Source organism: Mercenaria mercenaria, chromosome 7 (genome assembly GCF_021730395.1).
Source record: "Mercenaria mercenaria strain notata chromosome 7, MADL_Memer_1, whole genome shotgun sequence".
Taxonomy (NCBI): Eukaryota; Metazoa; Mollusca; class Bivalvia; order Venerida; family Veneridae; genus Mercenaria; species Mercenaria mercenaria.
In genome coordinates, this window is record NC_069367.1 from 32,428,355 (window position 1) to 32,456,328 (window position 27,974).

The window sequence follows — 27,974 nt, forward strand, 5'->3', positions numbered from 1 at the left end:
ATCACTTGAATCAAAGCTTTGACGTGTGAAGAAAACAAAGAATTTTTTTCTTTCATTCAGGTGATTTTCCAAATTTGTTACATAGAAATGAAAAAAATCAGCACCAGAGTAAATAAATATTTTTATTATAAAACCAACAATATATCGTCTACAAACAAAATCTACAGGTATAAATCAAGCAGACATTATGCGTACTACTTATTTCTCTACATACCAGCCTGTAAATTTGTTTAAAAATGTCAGTTTTCTGAACATGTACGTACACATAACATTAACAATAATAATGTTGACACAGAAGTTAAAAACACACCCTTTTATGTTTAAGGGGATATAATATTTTCGAGTTTTGGATGTAGTTTTTTTCAATTTTTGGACATATTCATGTATACAACTATTTTCAGAATAGCACTTTTAATACAGAATATTTTTTTAATAGACAACACACTTCAATTTATTTGTAGGACAGTTAAATGTTATATATTGAATTGCCTTATTTTATTTAGGGAGCCCTATTCTAGAAAAAATACTTTATTCTAAATTATTTATTTTAAAGTCTTCATATTATATTCAGACACAATTATGCATGAACAAAAGGATTTCATTTTAGAAAATGCAAAATGGTTGCATTACAAATAATACACTGTTTAAATTCCTTTAACGTTAATCTGAATTTAATATATTTTTGTATACTAAATACTGAAATTGAAAAATATCTGACAATGAAACAAGATTTACTGTTGATATATATTATGGAATTTCCAGCATTTTTTTACCTCGTAAGGTGAATACTGTCGGACAGTCTTGATACTGTGTTATTCTGTTAGGGGCTATTTTAATCTTGGCCTGACAGGTCAATTACCTATCTCTGCCTTTAATAAATTAAAAATGATACGCTTCAGGCAACGAGATACAAAAATGATAAAATCAGTGGTACAACAAAAGTTTGACCTAATTAAATGTATTTGAGGGATGATGAAAAAGTTTGTTAACAGCAAAAAGTTCAAACAGGGTTTAAAGGATAAAAAAAACCCAACTAATTATTTAACATGTATACATTTATACACTGACCTTCAAACCGTGTGAACAAATGAAAAATGCATAAATTATTACACATATAATTCAAGTCTGTGATTCACATGGATTTAAATAAACAAAACACTAAAACTTAAAACCGTTTTGAACACACTGAAATATTAGTATAACAAAAATCAAAATAAACTATAAATGAAGCTGTAATTCAGATATACAGGATCAGCTGAGAAATACTTATTAAAATGCCATCTTTGATGCCGATGTCCTAAAAATGAATGTTCTGAAAACAATTCACTGTCACAAACAGCATAGGACATGTGCTTTTGTAAAATATAACAACATCCTTAACAAATATTTAATGTTTGATACATATAAGCTCTATAATTCATTCTTTCAGCATCATTCAAGCCGGGCACTCCAGAACAATTAAGAATCTTCCACTGGTTTATCATCAATTTCCAATATACTGACTATCGTATTTCGGCGTAAAGATAGGGTTAGGTTTAAACATATTTATGTAGGTCAATGTGCCAAACCAATTATGGATCAGAATATCCAGCTGAAATGTAACTGGTAAGGTGGTGGTGAGGAATCTACAACCAGTGAAAGATTCTTTCTCTTGCATACCACTTCTAAAAAGAACAGAAGAAATAAAACAAAAGACTCTATTAAGCACGTTTTCATTATAGTGTCATGAATGTGTTCAAGGGCTATAACTCCGGTTTTGCCTAGTGAAATCCTAAACAAAATTCTAGGTGCACTTCAAATACTGAATAATGCAAAATTTCCCTGACTCTTGATCAAATACTTTTGTGATACTTATGACAATCTTTTAGGCCCTTTATGCATATTTTTTTACCAAGTTAAGGCCACAACCCTGGCCTGGCCAAACGAAATACCAAAGAAACTACTGAGTACGATCAGATTTGATACCGGTAGTTATACTTATTAAAAAAAATACCACCTCTTTATCTAAACTTCTTGAACAGCCCTTGCAAAACGAGTTGATGATCTCCAATAAACAAGTAAATCTACTCAATCACAAGTTGTGAGTTTCTGCTGAGTGTAATGATGAAATATTGCCTAACTGCATGAAACAATCCTTTAGAAGGTGCACATACTTTATCACTTGAAATGAATATTAAAATGATCATACCAATTTTTTTTTTACAAACTTCCTGAGATGTTCCAGATAATACTGAAAACTTTCAGTCTAGGCCAAACTGACTACAGAAAGTCTCCTTACTACAGTTTAGAAATTCTGCGGAGTCATTAATATTCGTGTTGGATTAATTTTTGTGGATTTCGTGGTTGTGCCGATCTGCAAAATTAGACAAATAAATAAATATTCAATTTGATTTATCTACAAAATTAGAAATCCATGAAATACAGTAGTGATTTTAGTCTATATCAAAAAATTTAAAGGTCGCAAAAATAAGTTTTAAAGATCCTTAATACTACAGCTGATTTTAAATACCTGTAATTCATTAACAATACATTTAGACCTTTTGAAGAAAAACAAAACAGTCTTAGCATCTGAAATAAATACTGACTCAATTATTCAACTTGTATCATCATGTTGTGTACTCAATAAGTACTATCAGCATGTGAAGTTTGAAGGTCCTGGATGCAGTGGTTCGCAAGTAGAGCCTTCATGCACAAAGTTTACATTGGCCCCTGTGACCCTGACCTTTGACCTGGTGACCCCAAAGTCAGTAGGGGTTGTGAACTCAGTAAGTACTACCAGCATGTGAAGTTTGAAGGTCTTGGGTGCAGTGGTTCGCAAGTAAAGAGCCTTCATGCAAGAAGTTTACACTGGCCCCTGTGACCTGGTGACCCCAAAGTCAGTAGGGGTCGTGTACTCAATAAGTACTACCAGCATGTGAAGTTTGAAGGTCCTGTGTGCAGAGGTTCACGAGTAAAGTGCCTTCATGCAAAAAGTTAACATTGGTGTGACAAACTAACAGACATTGGTGTGACGAACGGACGGACAGTTGAAAACTAATATGCCTCCCTTTGGGGCCATAAAAAATCTACCATAAAGTTTGCAAAAGTAAATTTTTCCTGAGGTGAAAAAAACGCGACTATAAAATAGAAATGCATGATTAGGAAAAGAATTCTAGAACAAGTATGCATAAATGTAAGCATTTTTCGCAAATGATAAATTAGGGTAGCACTATTTACACTGGGAATAAGACAGAGAATTAAATGGGTAATTCAGATTTACTGTTAACAATATGTTTATAACAAATGAAAAATTAATTTATGCACGTATTGTATTTTTACAGTGTAAGAGTTCCTTATTACTATTGGCTAAAGGGTTCAGCATATTCAAATACAATGGTTCTTTTACTGAATTTATTATCTTTTAAAGTAACCAAGTAGTTGTAACATCGTGATTAATTCAACAAACACACACCCAATTTCTATAATGCCATATACCCGTATTTCATTTATACATTACAGGTAGTAGGTTGAACGAAGCTGTAAGATGTTTCCATAGTAACATACTGTGAAATCAATAATTTTTTTGAGAAACTAACTTTTGTAGTCAATCCACAAAATTTCATCCAAACAAAGCAGTAAAATTCATGTTCAAAGCTTAAAATCCACGAATTTATACCCCAATAAAATTGCTGTTTTGTCCCAAACTATGGAATTTAATGCCCACAAAATTATATGATTTTAAAGTTCTGCTTACCAGAGGGCAAGGTCTGATTATCTGTCCCGAATTCAAAGATGTGTTTCAGTAGCCTAAACATCTTTTAACTTATAAAAACGGCGACTGAATTTGTGAGAAATCAAATCTACAACAAGATCCATTTGAATCAAAGTGTACAACAAAGCAAAATAATAGCGAACTCGGTTTTACTGAGTCTGTTCATGACAGGTCATTTAATGAACAAAACATCCCTTAAATCTAAAAAACAAAACAAATGAGCCATGCCATGAGAAAACCAACATAGTGGCTTTGCGACCAGCATGGATCCAGACCCGCCTGCACATCCCCGCAGTCTGGTCAGGATCCATGCTGTCTGCTAACAGTTTCTCTAATTGCAATAGGCTCTGAAAGCGAACAGCATGGATCCTGACCAGATGCCCAGATGCGCAGGCTGGTCTGGATCTTTGCTGGTTGCAAATGCACTATGTTGGTTTTCTCATGGCATGTGTCAAAGTTGTACAGATCATACAGGTAGATAATAAGAAATAATGCTGTTGAATAAAATAGGACTTGAAAAGAAATTACTATGAAACATAGTTTTTTTATTCTTAACAAAATTGTTCAATTAACAAAAATGTTCAACACTTCAATTATGCAAGACATTCATTCGACATAAAACTACTTATGTGTCTTATAACAATTAATTACCAAAACACACTATCTTCTATTGCATATGTAAACTGATATATAAATTATATTTATTAAAATATTCTATACACTGAATTTCTACAATGTACATTTACAACACTACAGTAGAATCATATTTAAAACAATGTATGGAGCATCCTTGTTTAAGTTACTAAATCTATTAAAATTTTTCTGCTTAAAGGTCTTCATCAGAATATGAAATATACAAATAAATCACATTTCTGTTTTTGACTTTATCAGAAGCTACTTCACGGTTTTGAGTTCAGATGCGTCGTAATCTAATCACGAAAGCCGAAGGCCTGAGTGATTAATTACGACGCATCTGAACGAAAAAACGTGTTTTATTTGCCAACAAATCACGCAAAACTAAAATCTATTTCCATTCTAAGACATTCGAATTACAACAGGAAGGGATACTAATCTGGAATCCCTTTTAAGGCGTAAATGGATGCATTACTTCCCTTGGCACTAAAAGTAGGTCATTTTGCGAAATGTGTTTTAATCGGCAAGGCAACACACGGTAAAATCCTTCTTTGTTTATATAAAAGAAAATCTTAAAAGTGTTAGAATGATATTTCAGGCCCAGAAATTCTTGATAAAGTAAATGATATTCAATGTCAGATTAATGGTTTAAAAAGTAGGCAATAATTTCTGAAACTTAAAATGGGGTGAAACTAGAGACTACAATAAATATATTTCTAAAACACTCCAATCCTATTTCTTCCTAGAACTAACTGTAGGCAAGAAAACAATATACATGTAATGACTTTAACAGCAGTTTGAGTATTTTCATCATTCACAACATAAATGAGCCTCGCCATGAGAAAACCAACATAGTGGCTTTGCGACCAGCACGGATCCGGACCAGCCTGAGCATCCGCACAGTCTGGTAAGGATCCATGCTGTTCGCTTTCAAAGCCTATTGCAATTAGAGAAACCGTTAGCGGACAGCATTGATCCTGACCAGACTGCGCTGATGTGCAGGCTGGTCTGGATCTATGCTTGTCGCAAAACCACTATGCTGGTTTTCTCATGGTGCAGCTCAAATACAGAAATATAATATCAAAGTTTGTCTAGAAAATGTACAATTACGTTCCACATTAACGTGTATGAAACATCTTTCCAATACACTTTCATACATTGCTTATTTTTGTAAAACAGTTATAATCTAGAGGACTGCAACGTGTCTCTCAACACCACTGTAAAATAATAAATATTTGTGGGGGGGCTAACTTTCATGGATCTGGTGGTTGTATTGGTACACGAAATTAAATCACAACAAAAAAGTGCAACTATTCATTATGTAAGAAAGTTGAAATCATGGAATTTGTATCCTCAGGAAATACTGGTAATTGTTCTTGTGAAACCCACAAAATTTTGTGCCCACGAAATTAAAAAAATTTCACTAATGTGAATTTATTCATGGGAAACTAATTTCCGTGAACTTTGCATTTATACATTTATCCACAAAGTTAAATCCAACTGAAACAGATAAAACTCTTATATATCATATCTTTAATTAATTTGGTATGTTACTACAAGTTTTTAAAATGAGAGTCAGAAACAAAAAATACTTTGTCTGAATACTAGTACCTGCTAATATCCGTCTCTGTTACAACTACCAGATCGAAGTTGCCAAATATTTGTTGACCTCCATAAAAAATAGAGGAGCACCTTTGAAATTGGGGCACAAGATCCCTTTTACTGAGAGTTTACTAACAAATTCACATTTTTTTCAAAGAAACTATCATAACAGCAAACCTTAAAATGAGCCGCGCCATGTGAAAACCAACATAGTGACTTTGCGACCAGCATGGATCCAGTCAGGATCCATGCTGTTCTCTTTTAAAGCCTATTGCAATTAGAGAAACCGTTAGCCAACAGCAGGGATCCTGTCTAGACTGTGCAGATGCGCAGGCTGGTCTGGATCCATGCTGGTTGCAAAGCCACTATGTTGGTATTCTCATGGTGCGTCTCAAATTATTTGCCACATATCATGTCCTTCTCCATACTGAATTACGAAACAAAAATATCTACCAAAAAATGCCCTAACACTGGAAAACAATGACTTTGACATGACACCTGAAAATATTTTAGTCACACTTATTGCAAGGAATAAAACGGTGGCTATGGTGGGTACTGAAACATTTTAGAAAAATAATTTTGCTGCTATTTTAGTTCAAAGAACAAATGTCAAAGGTATCTCATAATAGACTGACCTGAGTAACATTTCAAAGGGTTCAAAATTGGAAGGAAAAAATGAACTAAAAAATATTCGGCTGATTTTTTTTTTTCACATTTGGGAATTTAATTCCAAAATTTCTCTGCTCTCCTAAACAGTGCCGGAGACATCAACAGCCACCATACATGGTATAACAATCACACTTTGCGCTTGGCCCAGGGACTAAGTCTAATACACCCATAATGCTTTTCTACTAACTACGAGATTTCTGTATTAACTGAAGTTACTCTAGTCATTTCTCATACACAAGTCATTTACTCCAGTTCCACTAGAATATCTCCTTCATCAACTGTCTGCCCTGTCTTAAAGCTTACTTTCTTAATCTGAAATAAATAGAAAAAAAAAAATACTTTACTGCAAATCCATTAACATTGCAGAAGTATATGGAATGCTTACAAGGTTAAAACTGTTTGTACCAAATTTTCCTTTAAAGACAATACAACAATTAATCAAAGCCTTGAAATGTCTGATGGTTGCGGGTTTTCGGTAGATTTATATTCTGTTTAAATGCCAGTCTATGAATACACAGGAATGAGAAACAAATACAAATTTAATGTGCCTCATATCTAAGATGAACTCTGCCTGACCCAGCTTGTGATGTAACCATGGGCTGGAATACCTTATCATTGATAGATCTTATTATATATAATCTAAATGGTCAGTGTGAGTGGATAGAGGTTGAATAAGAACTGCTTGTTCATTGACAATTCATCTGCACTGTTCATGAATGGGACTATTTTGTGTAGCACATGAACATCCTTTGGATGTGATTCGGAATAAAATAAAGATGCTATGATTGTCAGAAATACACTTTAACTTTAGTAACAGGATAAACCGCAACATAAAATTGATAGGTTTTTTTGTGTGGCTCTGAACATACACCATACATCAACTTCCAAGCTTTACTAAAGAATGACATAACCATATTAGTTGGTTAAAAGATCATTTATTTTGTTTTTAAAGGAGTTTTTCAGTAACACACAGTTCAGCATAAATGGGGATGCCCATCTTTAAGGAGGGAGAAGACCCCATGCCCTCCTCCAAACATTATTTCATGTACAAACAGGCCCCTAGTTAGATCCATCCACCTTCAAATAGCCACTGGATCACTCCCTCACATGATTGACTGAGCAGGGATTAAACTCACCAAGATAAGGAACAACTGATTCAAAGTCAGCTACCTTGACAACGCGGCCACAGAGACTGGGGCAATTTTATTTTTTATTCGGATTAATGTCACGCCAACACAATCATAGGTCATGTGACAATTTTCCAGCTTTTGGGGGTAGAGTAAGAACCCGAACGTCTCTCCAGTCATTATTTCAATCATGCGTGTTCATCTTGGCATAACCAATCACCTTCCAAAAACGAGAAAGACACATGAAAGAACTCTACATTCGAAGCAAGGTCTGGAGAGCTGAAAATACTTGAAAAGTAAACAAAGCTAAAATCATACAGTACCTTTCCAGTTTTTGCTGCCACTAAACTATTCTGCATTTTCATGGCTTCAAGGACGGCTACTTCCTGCCCTTCGGACACGTCGTCCCCTTCACTCACAGCTACAGATTTCAACATGCCTGGCATTGGCGCTAAGACAACAGTTGACAAATCTAGCTCCACTGTTTGTGGCATCAAGTCATGTAACTCCGCTGTTACCTGGTCCATTATATGAACTGGGAACTGAAATAGACAAAATACTGGATGTGAGGATTGGCTAGGAAACTGAATACAGTGCAACCTCTCTTAAAGCTACTTTCCCACCATTTTTCGTGAAGTTTTTCAACATGTTCATTTCCACTAAGTTTGGCACAGAATGTATAAATGACAATGAAAAATGATAGAGTGGGAGGAAATAAATGTCAGATATTGGTAAAATGCAGAAATAATGTAAATTTTCTGCATTATTTCTAAAGTGTTGCAACAGTTTACTTTCTGCACAATATTTTGGTTACTTCTAAGATCTTGCAAAAATCTCATGTCAATAAGTTTGTACCACTAATCACTTTCAGAGTTCTCACTTTTTATTAATTTTTGAGAGAAATTGTTTTTCGCCTATTATATAGTAAAATGTGTGGGCTGGTCCTTTTAAGAGAACACTGCTGGGGAGACTATAATGTGTTTGTTTTATGCAGGTTGATGCTCCAGGGAGATAAATTTACTTTAGTATCATTTTAAGGACTGGTAATTGTGAAAATATCTTATAGCGATTCGTTACTATTAAGAGGCCTTGTTCACGATTTATGTAATTTTTTTGAAATTCAGAAATACTGTCTGTAGTTAGTAATTTCAATAGGAGGACATTATAAACAAGGCAGTCTGAAAGACAGCTAAATCCCCCGCCACTGCTATGGATAGTGAAAGCGTAAAACCTTTGATTTTAGCTGTGACCTTGACCTTGAACTGACCTGGCTGACTCATGAATTCTGCACAACGTCTTGATGAGGTGATCATTTGACCAAAGTTTCATGGAAATCCTTCAAGGGGTTTAGGAGATACAGAGCTGAAACCTTTGACCTTCAGTTGTGACCTTGACCTTCAGTTGACATGGCTGACTCATGAGTTCTTGATGAGGTGATCATTTGACCCAAGTTTGATGAAAATCCTTCAAGGGGTTAAGGAGATACAGAGTGGACACCAAATGGAAGGCTCAAACCTTGGACCCTTAGTTGTGACCTTGACCTTGAGCTGGCATGGTTGACTCATAATTTCTGCACATCGTTCTGATGAGGTAATCATTTGACCCAAGCTTTATAAAATTCCTTCAAGGGGTTAAGGAGATATAGAGCGGACACGAAATGGAAGGCTCAAACCTTTGACCTTCAGTTGTGACCTTGACCTTGAGCCGACATGGCTGACTTATAAGTTCTGCACATCGCCTTGATGAGGTGATCGTTTGACCCAAGTTTGATGAAAATCCTTCAAGGGGTTTAGGAGATATAGAGCGGACACAAAATGGAAGGTTCAACCTTTGACCCTAAGTTGTGACCTTGACCTTGAGCCGGCATGACTGACTCATAAGTTCTGCACATCGTCTTGATGAGGTGATCATTTGACCGAAGTTTTATAAAATTCCTTCAAGGGGTTTAGGAGATATAGAGGGGACACAAAATGGCAGGCTCAAACCTTTGACCTTGAGTTGTGACCTTGACCTTGAACCAACAAGGCTGTCTCATGGGTTCTGCACATCGTCTTGATGAGGTGATCATTTGACCCAAGTTTCATGAAAATCCTTCAAGGGGTTAAGGAGATATGGACCGGACACGATTTTGTTACGGACGGAAGGATGGACGGACAGACGGACGGAAGGACGGACGGACACAGACCATTCCTATAATCCCTCCGCCACGGCGGGGGATTAATAAAATAGAGCAGGCAGAAAAATCTTGTGTGTTATTCATGCACTTGAAATTTGATATAGAACTGAAATTTGATTTAGATATATATATATATGCTGTGTCATAAATGCCTATTTATACAAAATTTAATTATCACTTTGGATATTGGATTTCAAAGTCTGTTTTCAAATTTTTGAAATTTTTATGTAAATCTGGAGGCAAGTCCGTTTAATAAGTAACGACAAAAAAAAAAAAAAATTCCAATAAAATTAATGTCTACCAATCTTGCTTTTGTTCTCTCCGTTTACCTATTATACGTAACATTTCGGCCACATCGAAGTCAAGGTGCATAATTTTGTCCTTCAGATGGACAGACTGATAAGAAAATTAACAGATTAATTAAAAAAACTTGTGCCAAGCTCGGAATTCAAACCTACTCCCGGTTAAAAGTCTTATTAATCCACCATGTCATGATAATGAGGCATTCCTCTGTATTCAATCTGTGTTTTACACACATACCACAGTTCCTAAAAATCTAATATCAAATCGACCGCCTCCTAGTTTCTGAGTGAGCTGTATAAGTCGAGACTGGCCATCCAGCTTGATGTCAAGTAGTGGGTTGGAAAAACTGATTGTGTCGCTCACATTGTACACTCTTTCTCCAATTTGTACCTGAAAGGTAAACTTGATATATTACCGGAGTGGATAAAAAGTTACATTTATAATTTATTTCAATTCAAAATATTTACTGTTTGGGGCTGATGTAAACTTCCTACACAATTTTCAAATCAGTTTATATAAAATAAAATACTAAATTCAAAATTTTTTTTTCATTTCCATTTTATGACCAAAACATACACTGAAAAAGAAATTCCCTCTGAATTCTTTATTCTAAAAAACAAACGTTTTAAAAACTTTATTCTTTCCTTTCATGTCTCTTATCATATTTACTACAGAAAGGAAAATTTTCCCAGCCAACACACAGTATTGTACTGATGTTGGACCATTGTTGGGACTTCGGTTGTTTTGCAACCTTATTCCAAAGTCTAACCAATGTTGTATAAAGTTTGGAATGCAGACTTTCACATCTTGGTGTACATTATAGTTGAAGTGCTTGCATTAACCCTTACCCTGCTAAATTTCTATATTGAGCGTGTCCATCTTGGACAGTACCAGTAACTGTTAAAAGGGGTGCTTACCAAAGAGATACTGACTGAATAGCAAACAGTGCAGATCTTGTTCAGACTGCATGGATGTGCAGGCTGATCATGATCTGCACTGGTAGCAAAGGCAGAACCAATCATGTCCAGCATGGTAAGGGTTAAAGGTAAATATCAATCCAATTAATGACATTGAATAGATGTTAAATTATAGTGTCGAAGCTTTCCAGTGCATCAAGGCATTTACAGGGAGGCAACTGCCTCTGTTTTCCTTCAGTCTAGTCACCACCAGATTATATTTAACAAGTGAATGAAGTATTGCCATGCAATACAAAGTCCCCTACTGGAAGGCACCTAATTTTCTCTACTGCAGTATAACATAATGAACTGATATCTGTCAATGATGAATAAACAATATTGTACTTTATATACAATATGTTATAACAAAACACTTGGATTAAAATTTGTACATATAAAAAAACCAACAGTTTCAACCAGTAGGGGGCTAATAAAATATAGTGAAGATTCTGTATTACTAGTAGTTAAGTGAATATTAAAATGCATTACCTCAAACTTGTTTTTAATGTACCTCACTTCAAGTGAAATATCTTTGCCAGCAACATCAACATTCAGATGCCATGTCAAAGGTAGATTTCGTAACATTGGGATTCTACAAACATAAACATAAACAGTAGTGCTAACTCTCAAGACTTAAAAACATGAACAGACTTACAATGTCGACTGTCTTCAAAAATTCATTTTATTTCAGTTTGGTATTTGTTTTGCTTGTATAAATTGTACTTTAGTACAAGGCACACAGTTAAACCAAAAATGAATTACTGGTAAGCAGCCAGGCAGGGAAGCCAAACAATCTGTCTGCTCAAAACAGCTGGCTGCTTAAGATGAGCTAAAACATACAACAAAAAGTCCATTTTGGAGTTTGCTGACTGGCTTCTTTAGGCAAGTTAATGAAGATGTGTGTGTGTGTGTGTGTGTGTTTGGGTTTAACGTCTTTTTCATGACAGAATACCCAACCCAGTCACATTATACTGACACCTGGCTGACCAGTCCTAGCACTATCCTCTTAATTCCAAGTGCCAAGCGAGGAAGCTACTACTTTAGTACCATTTTTTTACGTTTTTGGTATGTCCACCCAGGGACCGAACCGAGACCTCCTGCACTTGAAACAGGCACTCTACCACTAGGCTACCGAGGCAGTGTTAACCATTAAAGCAGGTTCAGCTGTATACATACTTTACCAATACCGCGGCATGTGTAGTCAAGATATAATTTTTCAATATTGAAGAAAGGCATACACTCCCCCTGTCACATATAGTAAATTTCTTTACAATAAACACATTTTAAAAAAGAGTTTGTAAAGCAGTTGCTTTATAGCAGATTAAAAACCACCTACCTATCTTGATTTTTGAATGTTCTAGCTATGAGTTGTTCTTTTGTATAAATACATGCTGCCAATACGGTTAACTCATTCCATTCTGTATGTGACAGCACTTTACCTGTAAAATACCATACATTTTTATAACACTTGAAAATAACATGCATTTTATTTATAAACAGCTGCTGTTCCATTCACCATTTCTATATGCATACACATTTTTTCCAGTTTAATTTTGTTGGGTTTAATGTGCCACCAACACAATTATAGGTAATATGAAGACTTTTGAGCTTTTTATGATGGCAAAATGCTCCAGGACACCTGGGTAGAACCATCTATCTTTTGTCCCCCAAGTGACGTTTCAAACCTACAACAGTGAGGGACAATTTCTTCAGGTACAAAGATTCAAGATTGGCTGTAATTCATAGATACTCCTGGCAAACAAACTGCTCTTCAAAACAGAAAAAAGATTTTACCTTGAAAGCCATCAGGAAAGACAGTCTGTAAATATTTTGTAGTTATATCCCCAGATACAAATTTCTTTTCTGTTATAATATCTCGTAACAACGGGATGTTGTGTGTAACACCTGTAAAGTAACAATGTTCACAGTACAAATTTCCTTTTCAATTGAAATGATTTTACATTTCAGTACAAAATCCTATATGAATTTCAAACAATGACCTTATTTTAATGGCAAATAACCTACTGTAAGATCAATTAATTTCATGGGCATGAAATTCAAGGTTTTTGACAAAACATTTATTTCATGGTGATATGAATTGATGGACTTCAAAATTTGAACATAAACTGAATTGGAATTTTACTTGTTCATTGGCATTTAATTTTATGGATTGATAAATGCCTTCCCAATGAACATTTATGACTTCAAGGTATTTAAAATATGAGCATGTTTACATTTTCACACATACTGTGAAATCAATTTATTTCATGGGCATGAAATTTCATGGTTTTTTTTCATGGGGATATGAATTCATGGATTTCAAATTTTGAACATAACATGAAAGTGAAATTTACTAGCTTATTGTTTTTATTTTTGTGGAGTTATGAAACCAAAAAATCTGTAAAAATTACCCCCTCATGAATATTAACGATTTCTTAATACATGTATTTGAAATAAAAGTGTAAAAGCATGCTATCATTTCACATACTTGTAAGTGATCTCATCAAATATCAAATTGAACTTGAAAACGAGAGCTGTCACTATTGGTGACAAATGCCCCCAAAATCCCTTCATCAATGGCAGAGTTATGGACCAGACATGAAACTGACCCTGTTAATCTTTGACTTCTAAGTGTGGCCTTGATCTTGGAGCTTGGGGTTTGGATCTTGCGCACAACACATCGTCTTATTATGGTAAACATTTATGCCAAGTTATTTCAAAATCCCTTTATGAATGGCAGAGTTACAGCCCATACAAGAATTTATATGGACAGACGCAAGCACCTTCGGGTCGTGGCTTAAAAATTATTCTAAGAGCCATAACTCAACCAGAAATTTTATGCATTTCATTCATTCAGAGAAAAGAAAGGAAACTTACCCTTGATAACATAAGAATCCAGAGCTGTAACCATAGTATCCAGTGCTTCTGTTCTTGAGTCACCATAGGTTACCAGCTGAAAATCAAACAAGAGCCATGTTACACATGGCTAATCCCCCCGCCGGGCATATTATAACTGAAAGCTAAAGTTCCTGGCAAGTTAGTGTCTGAAAGTAATAATTTTGGGGAAAGCTTAAAAGAACCGTTTAGTTGTGGTTCGCATCAGGGGTTTTAAAGATGTGGAAGAAAGAATAAGTCAGTAGTGAGGTGGTTTACTGCTAAATTTTATTAATTTTCATGAACAGTATAGCTATGATGTTTTTCTATATGGCTACTGTAAAAAGAAGGAATGGAAAGCTAACAGGGAACAAGAGTGCCAGAATGTCACAATATATGCCAGTCGCAGCTGTATTTGCAAATGGAATGTTAATTTTGTGGTTGTTTAGTAATCATTGTAAGTCTTTTGTTTTTGTAAGTCCACAAAAAAACTCCTTACCAGGTAGAGATACCTTATATATAATAAAATACACCTAAAATTGGAGAATAACATCTATGTTGTACCACAGAAAAGTGGTCTTGTTTTTTCCCTACGGTCAATTATAAAAATGTTACAATATAAGTTATTTATAGTAATAATTAAGGGAAGTTAATCTTAAAAAAAAAAAAAAAAAAAAAAAAAATTGCAAGTCCACACAAAAATCTTTATCAGGTAGAAATTGGTCAAAATTCACCTCAAAATTGGATATAGCATGCATGTTGTACTACAGAAAAGTGGTCTCGATTTTTCCCTATGACTAGTAATGAAAAAGTTACAATAAAAGCTATTTATAGTAACAACAAAGGGAAGTAATTCTAAAGAAGGAAACTGCGCATGACACTTTGTCTCATGATGGTGTATAATTAATTGTACCAGGTTATATCAAAGTCCCTCCATGCATGAAGAAGATATGCTCCAGACAAATTGTTTTAAGAAAATATGATAAAGGGGAATAACTGAAAAAATAGGAAAGGTAGAGTTATTGTTCTTGCACACTGCACTTCCTCCCAATGTGTTCTATCAGTGTATATAGTTTGAAAAAAATCCCTCCAGTACTTTTGGGGTTATGCTCCAGACAAAATGTTTTAAGAAAATATAATAAAGGGGAATAACTCAAAAAATAGGCAAGGTAGAGTTATTGTTCTTGCACACTGCATTTCCTCCCAATGTGTTCTATCAGTGTATGAAGTTTGAAGAAAATCCCTCTAGTACTTTTGGAGTTATGCTCCGGACAAAATGTTTTAAGAAAATATGATAAAGGGGAATAACTCAAAAAATAGGCAAGGTAGAGTTATTGTTCTTGCACACTGCACTTCCTCCCAGTGTGTTCTATCAGTGTATGAAGTTTAAAGAAAATCCCTCCAGTACTTTTCGAATTATGCTCCGAACAAATTTTTTAAAGAAAATATGATAAAGGGGAATAACTCAAAAAATAGGCACGGTAGAGGTATTGTTCTTGCACACTGCACTTCCTCCCAATGTGTTCTATCAGTGTATGAAGTTTGAAGAAAATCCCTCCAGTACTTTCGGAGTTATGCTCCGGACAAAGATCGTTGCGGACGGACGGACGCACGGAGAGCACTTCTAATATCCCCTTCGCCTTTGGCGGGGGGATAAATTATATTATGAACACACACTTTTTTTCTTGGATTTAATGTCCAATTATTAGTATAAGTCATATGTGGACTTTTGACATTTGTGGAAGACACAAAGTGCCACACCAGGCCTTATTTCAGGCTATAGCTAGACAATTTGGTAGAACCACTGACCTTCAAGCTGGATGACTTCCTCACATGAAAGAATACTTCACTCTGTGCAAGGTTTCAAACATGTAGCAGTTTGAGAGCAAGCGATCTGAAGTCAGTGACCTTAATTACTTAGCATCTGCTGTTCCCTTATTTATTTACTTCTTAACCTATTCCTCTGGGATGAATTTAGTAGACTGATGCCTTCACAAAATCCATGACATTGAACCTACCTCAAATAACTAGATTTTTACGTTACCTTACAGATCATAGGATCATAGTAAATGCTGATCTGTGACCCTTCCTGAATACCACTGTCACATCGAACCTGGAATACAACACCATACTTGAATCACATTGAATGTAATACAATGATGATTACCTGAACTATTGTTTAACATGCATAACATACAAAAGGTAAAGAACTGAATATCTCAACCTTGTATTATTTTCATGTTGGGTTTAACATCAAACCAACACAAGAGCTGTCTGTAAGAGAGAACGTTCGACTTTCCTCAGTGCCTGACTGAATTAGAGCTTTGCCAGCAAAAGGGGCATAAAGTTCTAATTTAAAATGGGGCATACATCAAAATCAGAGTTATGGGGATTGTTTCTCCTGGTGTAGACTGTGATAGTAAATAACCATTTTAAGTTTCAAGTCCATAGCTCTGAAAGTAACAGAGATATTTGACTTTTATAAAAAACTTTAACCAACGGTGACGCCGACGCTGGGGTGAGAGCAACTGAGAATTTGATAAAAATTTTCAAACAATTTAAAGATTAGCTGCAGATGTAGCCTTGTAGATTTCATTTTGGCATGAAATACACATGTATACTTAACATCCGTGCAGTCTGATCATGATCTACACTGTTCACAATTCTGTCAGTATCTTTTAGGTATGCACCCCTTTTAATAATTAATAGTACTGTCCAAATTGAAAGATGGACAAATTCATTATAGAAATTTATCTAAGGAACGTTACTTTTTTGATATTTTTAAAACAAAACAGAGCAAGTATTGATGGTGTCAAACTATAACATTGTGTATACATATGCACACATATGATATTGCATAGCAACTTCACATCTTTTTTATGTCTGCCTTGATGATTGTAGATGAAACCGGTTGGTAGACAAAAATATATATTGAGGAAAACCCATTGGATATTTTTCTTTTTTATCTATAGATACGGTATGTTTATAGTTTAAAAGAAGAAAATGCATTTGGAATGTAAATATTTGGCTACAGTTCTTTGACTGGAAAGTAACTCAATTCCTACCTTTGGTATATGAGAGGGTTCTATATATTTATACAATCTCCCTATGGACGGCATGCCGAAATTTTTATACGGGTCCTCGGCGTACACACGGCATTCTACTGACCAGCCATCTACTGGAACATCAGACTGCTTGTACAACAATTCATGTCCTGAAATTCAGTATTGTATGGTATCTCGGTACTGTATTACCTAAAATATCTTATGAGAGAATAATTTTCACTCGCATAATGTTTTAGATTTTTCCATGAAGTGAGTTCTAACAGAAACTCTGACTTTAATAACCTTTAAGGGAAAAGTTTCAGCTAAATCTCACATTATATGACTACTTCTAAACAAAACTAGACTTTGGTGACATAAAAATCTTGTTATACAGTAATTTTTCTTTAAAAGGTAGTACTAAATTTTATATCTATATCAAAAAATAAACTTGATGAATTGGTATCTGTTGTAAAGTATGTTTTTGTCAGTGGGTCGACATAGTTGTAAAATGGGTTCAGCATATTTTCCGCAACTGAATACCATATAACATCTGAAATCCAAACACTTGACCTTGAACTGTCATGGCCATGGACAAGCACAACCGGGAAAGCGGTTCTACCAATGTCTTGATGAGATGGTCATTTGACTAAAGTTTTATGAAAATCTTTATCTGGTTTAAAAAGTTCACAAGATTATCAGGTAACGGAAATCATGAAAATTTTGTAATGAAAATGTGAAATGAAATTAACTACAAATAATAGAATCTAAAGAACCTCAACAAAATGTCTTTGTTTACCTTTACCAGACCGGATCATCTGGTGAACAATATCTATTCCAGTTATACATTCTGTGATTGGATGTTCAACTTGAAGTCTCGTGTTCATTTCGAGGAAGTAGAAATTCTTTCGAGAATCCACCAAGAACTCAACGGTACCTATGAAATCAAGTATTAATCAATTAAATTGTATGCCATCGTCTGACACCAACAATGGATCCAATAATCAATTAAATTTTATGCCATCGTCTGACACCAACTATGGATCCATTAATCAATTAAATTTTATGCCATCCTCTGACACCAACAATGGATCCATTAATCAATTAAATTTTATGCCATCGTCTGACACCAACTATGGATACATTCTGTTACTTTCCAATTATCGCACTGACAGATGCAGAGAAACATAAAAAGTTAACTGTGAATAATAATAGATCTGCTACATTATGACATGGCTCTCTCCTGAATAATGACATGCCTTCCAAATCATGATATAACCCTAATAAATAATGACAATCCTGCTAAATCATGGTATTACTCTCATGAATAATGACAATCCTGCTAAATCATGGTATTACTCTCATGAATAATGACAATCCTGCTAAATCATGGTATTACTCTCATGAATAATGACAATCCTGCTAAATCATGATACCACATCATGACATACCTTTCCTGAAATATGATACATATGCCAAATCATGAACATCTCTTACTAATTATGACATACCTGCTAAGCTATTGAGGCAGAAGATAAGAAAAAGTAAAAGGTAAGTTGTTCAATACCTGCAGAATCATATCCTACAGCATGAGCTAGTTGTACTGCCTGATCTCCCATCTTTTTCCTCATAACAGGATCAACAAATGTACTGAAACATGCAGTCAGCATTGACATTATGCATTCCAAATGTTATACCATATATTCTCAAATCACACCCCATTTCAATTAAACGCCCTTTCCCATATTTTCCAAAATTTCTTTCTAAGATAATTTTGATCAAAAGTTAATACAAGCACATGGTAGTGCTATATAAATTATTGTTAAAATTTATTCATTATATATTGGATTTATAGTTTACTTTACTAAACAAATTTTTGAAAAATATTTAAGACTTAATACACCCCCTCCTCCAACACACACTTTTTGCAAATGTAATTCTCCAAGGGCATTTATAAGGGAATATATATTCAGTATTTCTAGTTTTCCTTTTTAATATCAAAGCACTGCACTTTAGAAAACTGCTGGTACTACATTCAAAGGCAGGCAATTTCAATGACTTATTAAGGTGCTTCAATGTTTTAATTTGCAATTTGCATATGATTATGTATTCTCATTAGGCAATTCTTTCAATATAAATTTCACAGCTTTGTGTAAACACTGTAGGATACAGAAGTCACATTTAATATGGAGATTACATAATTTGCTAAATTAACTATGGGTCCATTTCCTTAATATGAATGGTGTTTATGTCAGTCAAGCATCCAGGTTTCCAGTCAGTAACTATAGTACAGTGCCTGCATGTAAATGACCATTTCTTAATTCTAAACAAACAAAAGAATCTTGTGGTCAACTGTCACATTAGTCATCTGTGAATTTCAATGACTTTACCTACCAATTTGGTAAATAAGAACACTGCTTACAAAATGCATTCTATTTACATGAACTTTAAAATCTACATGAATATTCATATTTCTTAAAGGGCTGTTCCAGGAAAAAAAGGCTGGGGGTGGGGAGTAAAAATAATTACAATTGTGTTGAGCATACATGCTATAATTTTTCAGAACGTTTCCGGGATTCTGAGTTAAAATTTCCGGGATTTTTACCTTTTGTCCGGGACATACACCGTGACATTGGTATTCATCTGTTTCATGCAAAAATATCATAACAGAACATACATTTTATTCGAATTAAGCATAAACAGCTCATCTTCTTTTATAATATAATATATTTGAATGCATACGAAAATGATAAGTATCTAAGCATTGAGTGAGAGTGAATAAAACCATTGGGCTACAATTTGGAGGATATTTTCTCCAACACAGTACATAATATTATTTTACACTACAGTACATATATATTTTTACACTCTAATGATATTTTCTAATCTTTAAGGATACGCTCTCTGGTGTACAATTTCGGTGTATAAAAGGTTAATTGTATGCGCTTGTAAAGTTGTGAACGTGCAGTGATTCGCACGAAGAAAAAAAAACCTACTGTCATAAATTTTCCGATGAAACGATTATAAGAACAACTCGATAAACCCGTGCATCCATGAGTGACCGATATTTAGCATAGCATTGTGCGGTTTACGAACAACTTTTCAAAACAAGTGAGAAACTGTGTACATATAACATTACAATATCGTGTCCAAATAAAATAAAACATACATTATACAAGCACATTTTCAATAGTCATTCGCGATAGTACAATGGAGAGCGTAACCACAGATAGTATGCACAACAGACTTTCACGCTGTTTCAGTACTCAACGTCTTTAAGGTAGATTAATCATATTACAAAAAAGAAACAGGCAACCTTCAGACTATTTCCGGGACTTAGTGGACAGCTACAGGACAGCCAGCAGACGTCGAGCCTTGAAAACGCATAGAGTTCTGGTGTGCAATAAAACTAAGATACTAGTACAGTATACAATTATAGTGCAAACAAATCATGTTTACTTAATATAACGCATTTATGCATTGTTTCTTATTTTAAACGCCTTGTTACAATATAAGGCTAGTTTTATCACAACTGATTTCCTCGTGGAATTTAGGAGTTCGATGAACTTGTACATACTAGGATGTCTACGTAGTAATTTAGAAATATACAAATTTCTTATTTCATTATATAAGGGACAAATTATTACGAAATGATATTCGTCTTCGATATCGTTACAGTTACAAAGTGTACATTTTCTTTCACTTCTGTCATATATTATTATGTCTTCCTGTTTCTATAAACAAATTATGTGATGATAGTCTAAGTTTCGCTAACGTGTTGTAATTTATAACTTGTTATCATATTTAAAAGACAGCTCTGTTGAAATCAAATTTCAGGTCTTTATAATATATAATGATAAAACACAAATCCACACCATTACGCAGTAGAAAATTTTAAATTTCTCTCATACGACATCGAAATAATGGTATAAAAATATTACTTTGAGGGGACTCAGGAAAATCCAAATCATGAAACCTGCACTCTGTAAAATAGTTCTAACCTTCGAAGACCAATTAGCAATCCAGGGTTTAATTCAATTTCTGCCCTTTGCTGTTTTACCATACATTTTAAGAATACAATTTTCGTTTTTTAAACTTTATACAGGTTTATGAAAATTTTACCATGCGTATATGGCGTGAGATATATAAAGGATATCTCCCTTTGTTCTAAATACAAAGAAGTGAGTTTGTCGACATCTTTACATTAAGCATCCCATTTACAAAATTTCCGATAACAATTTCTATATTTTCCGCTTGCAGGTAGCCCATATCTCACAACCGTAATTCAAAATAGATGCAACATATGAGTCAAACAAGTTAAAACATAATATCTATTGGAATGTCTTTGCCCTTTGTTTCACTAAATTTAATGAACTCATTGCTCTTAAAGCCTTGCCTTTAAGAGTATTTGTCGTAAAACAAATGAGCCACCACTTGCATAACAATTCCTAAATAATTAAAAGTATTAAAACTCTTATTGGAACCCTGATATGTCCATTTGCAATTTCTGTTCACTATAGCCCCTTTTTTGGGAAATACAACATTTTTGTTTTGTCTACATTTACTGTCAGGTTCCATTTGAACAATATTTTCCTAAGCTATCCAAGGATTTTTAAAAGACCTTTTATCGAGTCAGAACATATAACAGCATCGTCTGCGAATAACAAAAGATAAATAATATCTGATCTAGCGTCAAACCAACATCTAAATTTTTTTGCAATGCGTTCTCTAAATCTTTTATAAAGAGACTAAATTAATTGGTGACGTAATCTAAACCTTGAAATAACCCTATCTCACTATCAAAAAATTCAGACAATGTATGGATATGCTTGACACGAAATTTTTACCTCTTGGTACAGGAATAAATAACCGAAAATAATTTACCGTCAACGCCACATTTTATAAGTTTGTACCAAGACAATTGCGATCAATTAGGTATATGCCTTCTTAAAGTCAATAAAGCAACAAAACAATTTTTCCGGTCGTAATATACTTTTCTACTAATGAATTTAATACAAAATAGCATTACTGTACTGTAATCTTTCTTAAGCCAAAATTGAGCATCAGAATCTTTCTTTCTATGGCCCACTTTTCAACCTTTCATTTTAATAACGGTTAAAAAAACTTTGCAAAACAGCTTGTAATTGTAATACCCCGATAGTTATTAATATACATGTAGTTTCCCCGAGACTAAACATTGTTCACTCGCTTGTATTAATTTGCGGCAAATGTCGTCTAGCTTTCTAAGGGAGGTAAATACATGATACGGGTAATAAATCATAGTTCGGCACGTGAATTATTGCGTTCCTGAGGTGAACAGAATTAGGAGACTTACTATATACGAAGAATCAACCTGGCATCGGTTTTAGATTATAGTTTAATTTGGTATCATTCTAAAGCTTAAACATTTATTTAAAAATTTAAATGAATCCTTAAAGGAATAAAATAAATTTTGTAGATAAAATCGACAATATAAAATATTGGAGTCGGGTCAATTTTCATGGGTCGGTCGGCAAAGGCATTCAGCATTTTAATTTTAAAATGTGTGACAAATCGATCTAGATCTTAAATAATTACAACCTTTTTTAAAATAATTATCGTTTAATTGACCGTTTTCAATAATCTCTTCCATAAAGGTACAGTAGCTTTACCGCCAACGTGCTAAAAACAAAGAGTTTTACGACTATTTTTTCCTAATTTAACTATCATAAAACAGTTTTTGATTGCATAACCCTGTCAGTTCTTAATCGGGTCATCATAATAACTGATGGTAACTTAATCAGTGTCATCAAAAGATCGTCGCGTGATCAAAGCAGGCTTAATCAACACGTGTCCGCTTGCCCGCTCGCGGGCATGAAAAGTGATTAGGAATAAACAATGTGACAACGGGGACTGTTTATTGTGTAAAATTTAACAAATTATAGACAAAAACAAATTTTTTGGGGGATTGTTTTTAATTGTTCCTGTATTTTTATTTTTCCGGGACATTTTAAGACTGTACGGGACACCGGGTTGAGTATGTAATTTCCGGGACAATCCCGGACAATCCGGGACGTATCACATGTATGGTGTTGAGCTTGCCTCCCCAGGTCTTTTTTCCTGTAACAGCCCTAAACGAAAGACTGATTAAAAATAATACCTTGGAGCTTCCTCTATAACCTTCTGGTTCCTTCTTTGTATAGAGCACTCCCTCTCGTTCAGCCAGACACCGTTACCGTGTTTATCACATAGCACCTGTACCTCTATATGACGCGGATTATCAATGAATTTTTCAATCAACATCCGATCATCTCCGAAACTTGATGCAGCCTCTTGTGAAGACAACCTGAGAATTGTGTTTTATATGTATAAATCATTACCTTCTAAGCAAAACACATAATCATGTAACAGTATGAAAATAACTTCAGAGCCATTTCTTCTACCTTGGTTAAAAAATACTTTGTTATATCGACAACTTGCTTAACCAAACTAAAATGCTTTTTTTTTCTGTTTTGGGTTTAGTGTCATTTTCAACAGTACTACAATAAAGTAATAGCCGGCAGTTAACCTAACCAGTGTTCCTGGATTCTGTACCAGTACTAACCTGTTCTCTACAAGTAATTGCAAACTTCCCCACATGAATCAAAGGTGGAGGATTAAATGATTTCAGGTGCAGTGTCTTTTATCAGTCATCAAGAATAACATACGCCTCGTCCTGGGATCAAACTCACAACCCCTATTAAGCCAAGCAGGTGGACAAAAAATGCTAATTAAAATATGAATAAATAGCAAAGAAATACCTAAATGCTTCCTGACATTCCTTGTCATTCCACGCAATTCTCATTCCTTTACCCCCACCCCCTGCTGATGCCTTCACCATCACTGGGTATCCTGAAAAACGAAGAAGCCTATCGTCAAATAAGGTATACTTGAATTTGTTACTGGTATTTCTTTTGGTTTAAGATGGTATAAGTCTATGTATAAAAGTTCAACTTTAAGTGATGATGGAATAGACTTCTGCTATCAAAACCTATTCAGTGCCTCTAACTTTAAGTAGTGACGTAAAAGTGTGATCAAAGTGTCCACATATTCAAAGATTTCAAACAGCCTTTCAGAAAACAGTTGATTTAAAGAATATTCCATGGAGACCAGTATTCTTTTCAAATGGGGTGAGTAATTAACACTGTCCTAAAATAACAATTGAATTACTAGCTATTGCTACAGTGTTTATTATCTGAAAGTCCCAACAGTCCTGTAGATACAAAGACCTTATTAACAGAACTGCAACATGTGTTCAAAAGATCATTTAGAACGAGAAGATCATTTTGAATCCAGAAGATCATTTTGATCCCTGACAATCATTTTGAAAGGAGGATCATTTTGAACAGAAAGATCATTTTGAAAGGAGGATCAATTTGAACAGAAAGATCATTTTGAAAGGCGGATCAATTTGAACAGAAAGATCATTTTGAAAGGAGCATTTTGAAAGGAGGATCAATTTGAACAGAAAGATCATTTTGAAAGGAGGATCAATTTGAACAGAAAGATCATTTTGAAAGGATCATTTTGAACAGAAAGATCATTTTGAAAGGAGGATCAATTTGAACAGAAAGATCATTTTGAAAGGAGGATCAATTTGAACAGTCATTTTGAAAGGAGGATCAATTTGAACAGAAAGATCATTTTGAACAGAAAGATCATTTTGAAAGGGGGATCAATTTGAACAGAAAGATCATTTTAAAGTGAACTGAAGTTATTATGGAACAAAATATTGATAGAAAGCTCACCTATTTCATTGGCTAGTTGAACACAGTGATCAGCATTCTCAACAACTCCATCGTGTCCCGGAATCATGTTCACCCTGGCGGCTGTAGCGATCCTCTTACTCTCAATCTTATCTCCCATAGCACGTATAGCCTCCGAGTTAGGACCAATAAACTGAACTCCTATCTCACTCTGTAAAATACATTCAGCTGGAATACTGTAAAATCATTTCATTTTCTGGGCATGGAATTTTGTAGTTTTTGCTTAAACAAAATTTTTACGGGGATATGAATACACAGATTTCAACTTTTGAACATAAAATGAATGGAAATTTTCGCTATTCGTTGAGATTAAATTTCGTGGATTTATTCAACCAAGAAGTCAACCAAAATATGTCCCCCACAAATATTAATGATTTTATAGTAATATGCCCAATATAACGCCCTTCTACTTCAGACAAAAACTGTTAGGGTTTTATTTTAGGTGTAGTTTTGTTTTTGTTTGGTTTTACGTCGTACCGACACAATAATAGGCTATATGGCGACTTTCCAGCTTTGATGGTGGAGGAAGACACCAGGTGCCCCACCAAGCATTATTTAATCACCAGAGGGCACTTTGGTAGAACCATCGACATTCCGTAAGACAGTTGGATGTCTTCCTCACATGATGAATTCAACATCCTGAGTGAGGCTTGAACTAACATCAGAAAACGTTAAGTCATTTGAACGACCTTAACCACTCAGCCATGAAGGCCCCACATTTTGTTTTGAAAGTGACAACATATTCCATATTATACAAATGTGTTTCACTGCCAGAACAGTGGAAATATGAAATTAAGGCAATATTTATGAAAGGCATCAAGTTTTAACCAGAACACACAGAATTTATCTAACCAAATATGGTACAACTTAAGTTTCACACACCAATTTTGCTGCAAACACTGTATTCTCTGACAAGAAACCATACCCTGGATGTACCTAGAATAGAAAACAGAACAAATTGAACAACAGTGCAATCATAGAGCTAATGACAATAAACTACAAAACACCTTATTTATGTACAGGCTCAATTTTGTTAAAAGGCATCTTGTCTATTAAAACTTCAAATTAAGGGTCCAGATCGTTCATTATCTGGTATAGCACAAGTTTAGTGACAATATATTAAATGATTTGTGAAAGAAGCCATTTCAAGGCTTCTGTTTTTAGCTCTGGCACCCTCTAAAAATGGCCAAGCAAAATCAACTGAACAAAATTGACATCAGTCCTTAGATGGATGTTAGACATCAAATTTGGTGAATAGTCGATCCGAACCTCATTTACAGGTTCTTTTGTTTGTAGCTCTGGTGACTGCAAGAAGGGGCCAATGAGAATCATGTTAGCAAATGTTTAGAGAGGGCCATATGAGGTGGCTAGAGACCAAGTTTGGGGAAGATCCATCAAGTGGTTTGTGAGATGTATTTCAAGATTTTTTTGTTTTAGCTCTGGCAGCATCTAAAAAGGCAAAGTGGAACCATCTGAGTTAATTTGAAACAGGTCTATGCCAGGATGCTACAGACCAAGTTTGGTGACAGTTTCAAAGATGTTTGAATAAAAGTGTTTATGCCGCACAATGGCCATCCACTTATACCAATATCTCACCATAAAAAAGTTCGGGTAAGTTATAGTAAATAAAAGTTTTTTTTTATAATGTTGAATATTATAAACATTTTAAAGTTTTTGTGTAAACTCACTGCTTGAGCTCCTGTATCTTTCACTGCCTGGAGGATATTCTCCATCACCAGGTAACTCTGGTTGGTCGGTGCTGGTCCAATACAAATTGCTTCATCAGCCATCCTTTTGTGAACCTATATACATATACAGTACTATTATAAGGAGTAAAGGAGAACCTCTTCTAACATTTTCTTTTCTTAACCACCTGCTAGCCTGACCGCTTAGCTCAACAGAGCGCAGATCTACAGATCGCATGGTTGCGAGTTCAGGCCCTGGGCGAGGCATATGATGATTTGATAAAAGACATTGTGTCTCAAATCATTCGTCCTCCACCACTGATTCATGTGGAGAAGCTGGCAGTTACTTGTGGAGAACAGGTATGTACTGGCAGAGAATCCAAGAACACTGGTTAGGTTAACTGCCCGCCATTACATAACTGAAATAACGTTGAAAAGCGGCATTAAACCCAAAACAAACATATTAACCGGCTACTTATCATCAGTAGCCACAGCTTCATTTTATATAAACTGACTCCACCACTAACATCCACTTGCTAGGAAAGTCTAAGCATAGATGTGGCTCTGAGTAGCTGCATGAAATCTACAGTTTTTTATCAAAAAAGTTTATGAGACTTTTTTATGTGTTTCTTAATAAAGCAGGCTGCTTAGACACATTAAGCTGGACTTGTATTTTTTTGTTGTTATTCACCAAGTGAATCATTCAAAGCAAGTACATTGTACCAGATTTTAACTATTTTATAACACGAAATGAAGGCTAAAGTTTCACAAATTTCTATCTTACTGCCATGGAATCCGCTTCACTATGGACAGCGACGGTTTTAATCCCAAGACGTTTACACGTCTTGATGACTCGGCAAGCAATTTCACCACGGTTTGCAATGAGTATCTTGTCAAACATCTGAAATATACATTGTTTATTGTAATTGTATACCTCTGCATTCAACAATGCAAAGACAAACCTTTTACTTAAACCTGAAAATAATTCTCTATCAACGTCTCTTTTTTCAGACTTAAATAAATAAAAAAAAACACCAAAAAACATAAAAGACTGAACATGTATTGTATAGCATGCAAGATTTAAAGTCACGCTTTTGCTTAGATAATGCTGAGGAGGTAATAACTACTGCTATTACCATCATGGAACAGTATTTTCTGGCGTTATCATGCTTTCATTAGAAGAAACTTCTCCATGCTCTCATATTATGTTTTATGAGACTCATAAAACTTAAAAAGAATAAAATTAAGTAAACATACTGGTTCTCCTTCCACTGTTCTATCATTCCAGTACATATCCTTAAGACGGGCTCCAGAGGTATATATTGACCTTCCATACTGCTGAATACTACACACCTGAAAAAGAAACAGAAGAA

At 34.7% G+C, this 27,974-nt stretch overlaps 1 protein-coding gene across 1 annotated transcript; it reads right to left on the minus strand.

The window, feature by feature from the left end:
* Nucleotides 1–104: 104 nt before the first annotated feature.
* On the minus strand, nt 105–27,974 carry LOC123554587 (propionyl-CoA carboxylase alpha chain, mitochondrial-like). The gene is made up of 18 exons (XM_053548020.1): nt 27,859–27,974; nt 27,386–27,502; nt 26,605–26,718; nt 25,799–25,852; nt 24,899–25,067; nt 23,912–24,002; nt 23,272–23,457; nt 18,700–18,782; nt 17,932–18,069; nt 17,157–17,305; nt 16,136–16,204; nt 14,095–14,170; nt 13,012–13,122; nt 12,554–12,656; nt 11,707–11,809; nt 10,499–10,651; nt 8,106–8,324; nt 105–6,967 (listed from the first exon to the last, which is right to left on the minus strand). Exons 1-18 carry the CDS (start codon nt 27,892–27,894, stop codon nt 6,899–6,901), a joined length of 2,040 nt encoding a protein of 679 aa, XP_053403995.1. The 5' UTR covers nt 27,895–27,974; the 3' UTR covers nt 105–6,898.

Bases quoted from the DNA above. Each gene is read 5' to 3' on its own strand.
- LOC123554587 (XM_053548020.1), bottom strand. From the start codon at position 27,894: ATGTACTGGAATGATAGAACAGTGGAAGGAGAACCA. The intron at 17,306-17,931 runs GTAAACAAAGAC...ACTGAATTTCAG, and splicing joins GATGATCCGGTCTGGTAAAG to GACATGAATTGTTGTACAAG. The intron at 6,968-8,105 runs GTACTGTATGAT...TATTTATTTCAG, and splicing joins TGGCAGCAAAAACTGGAAAG to ATTAAGAAAGTAAGCTTTAA.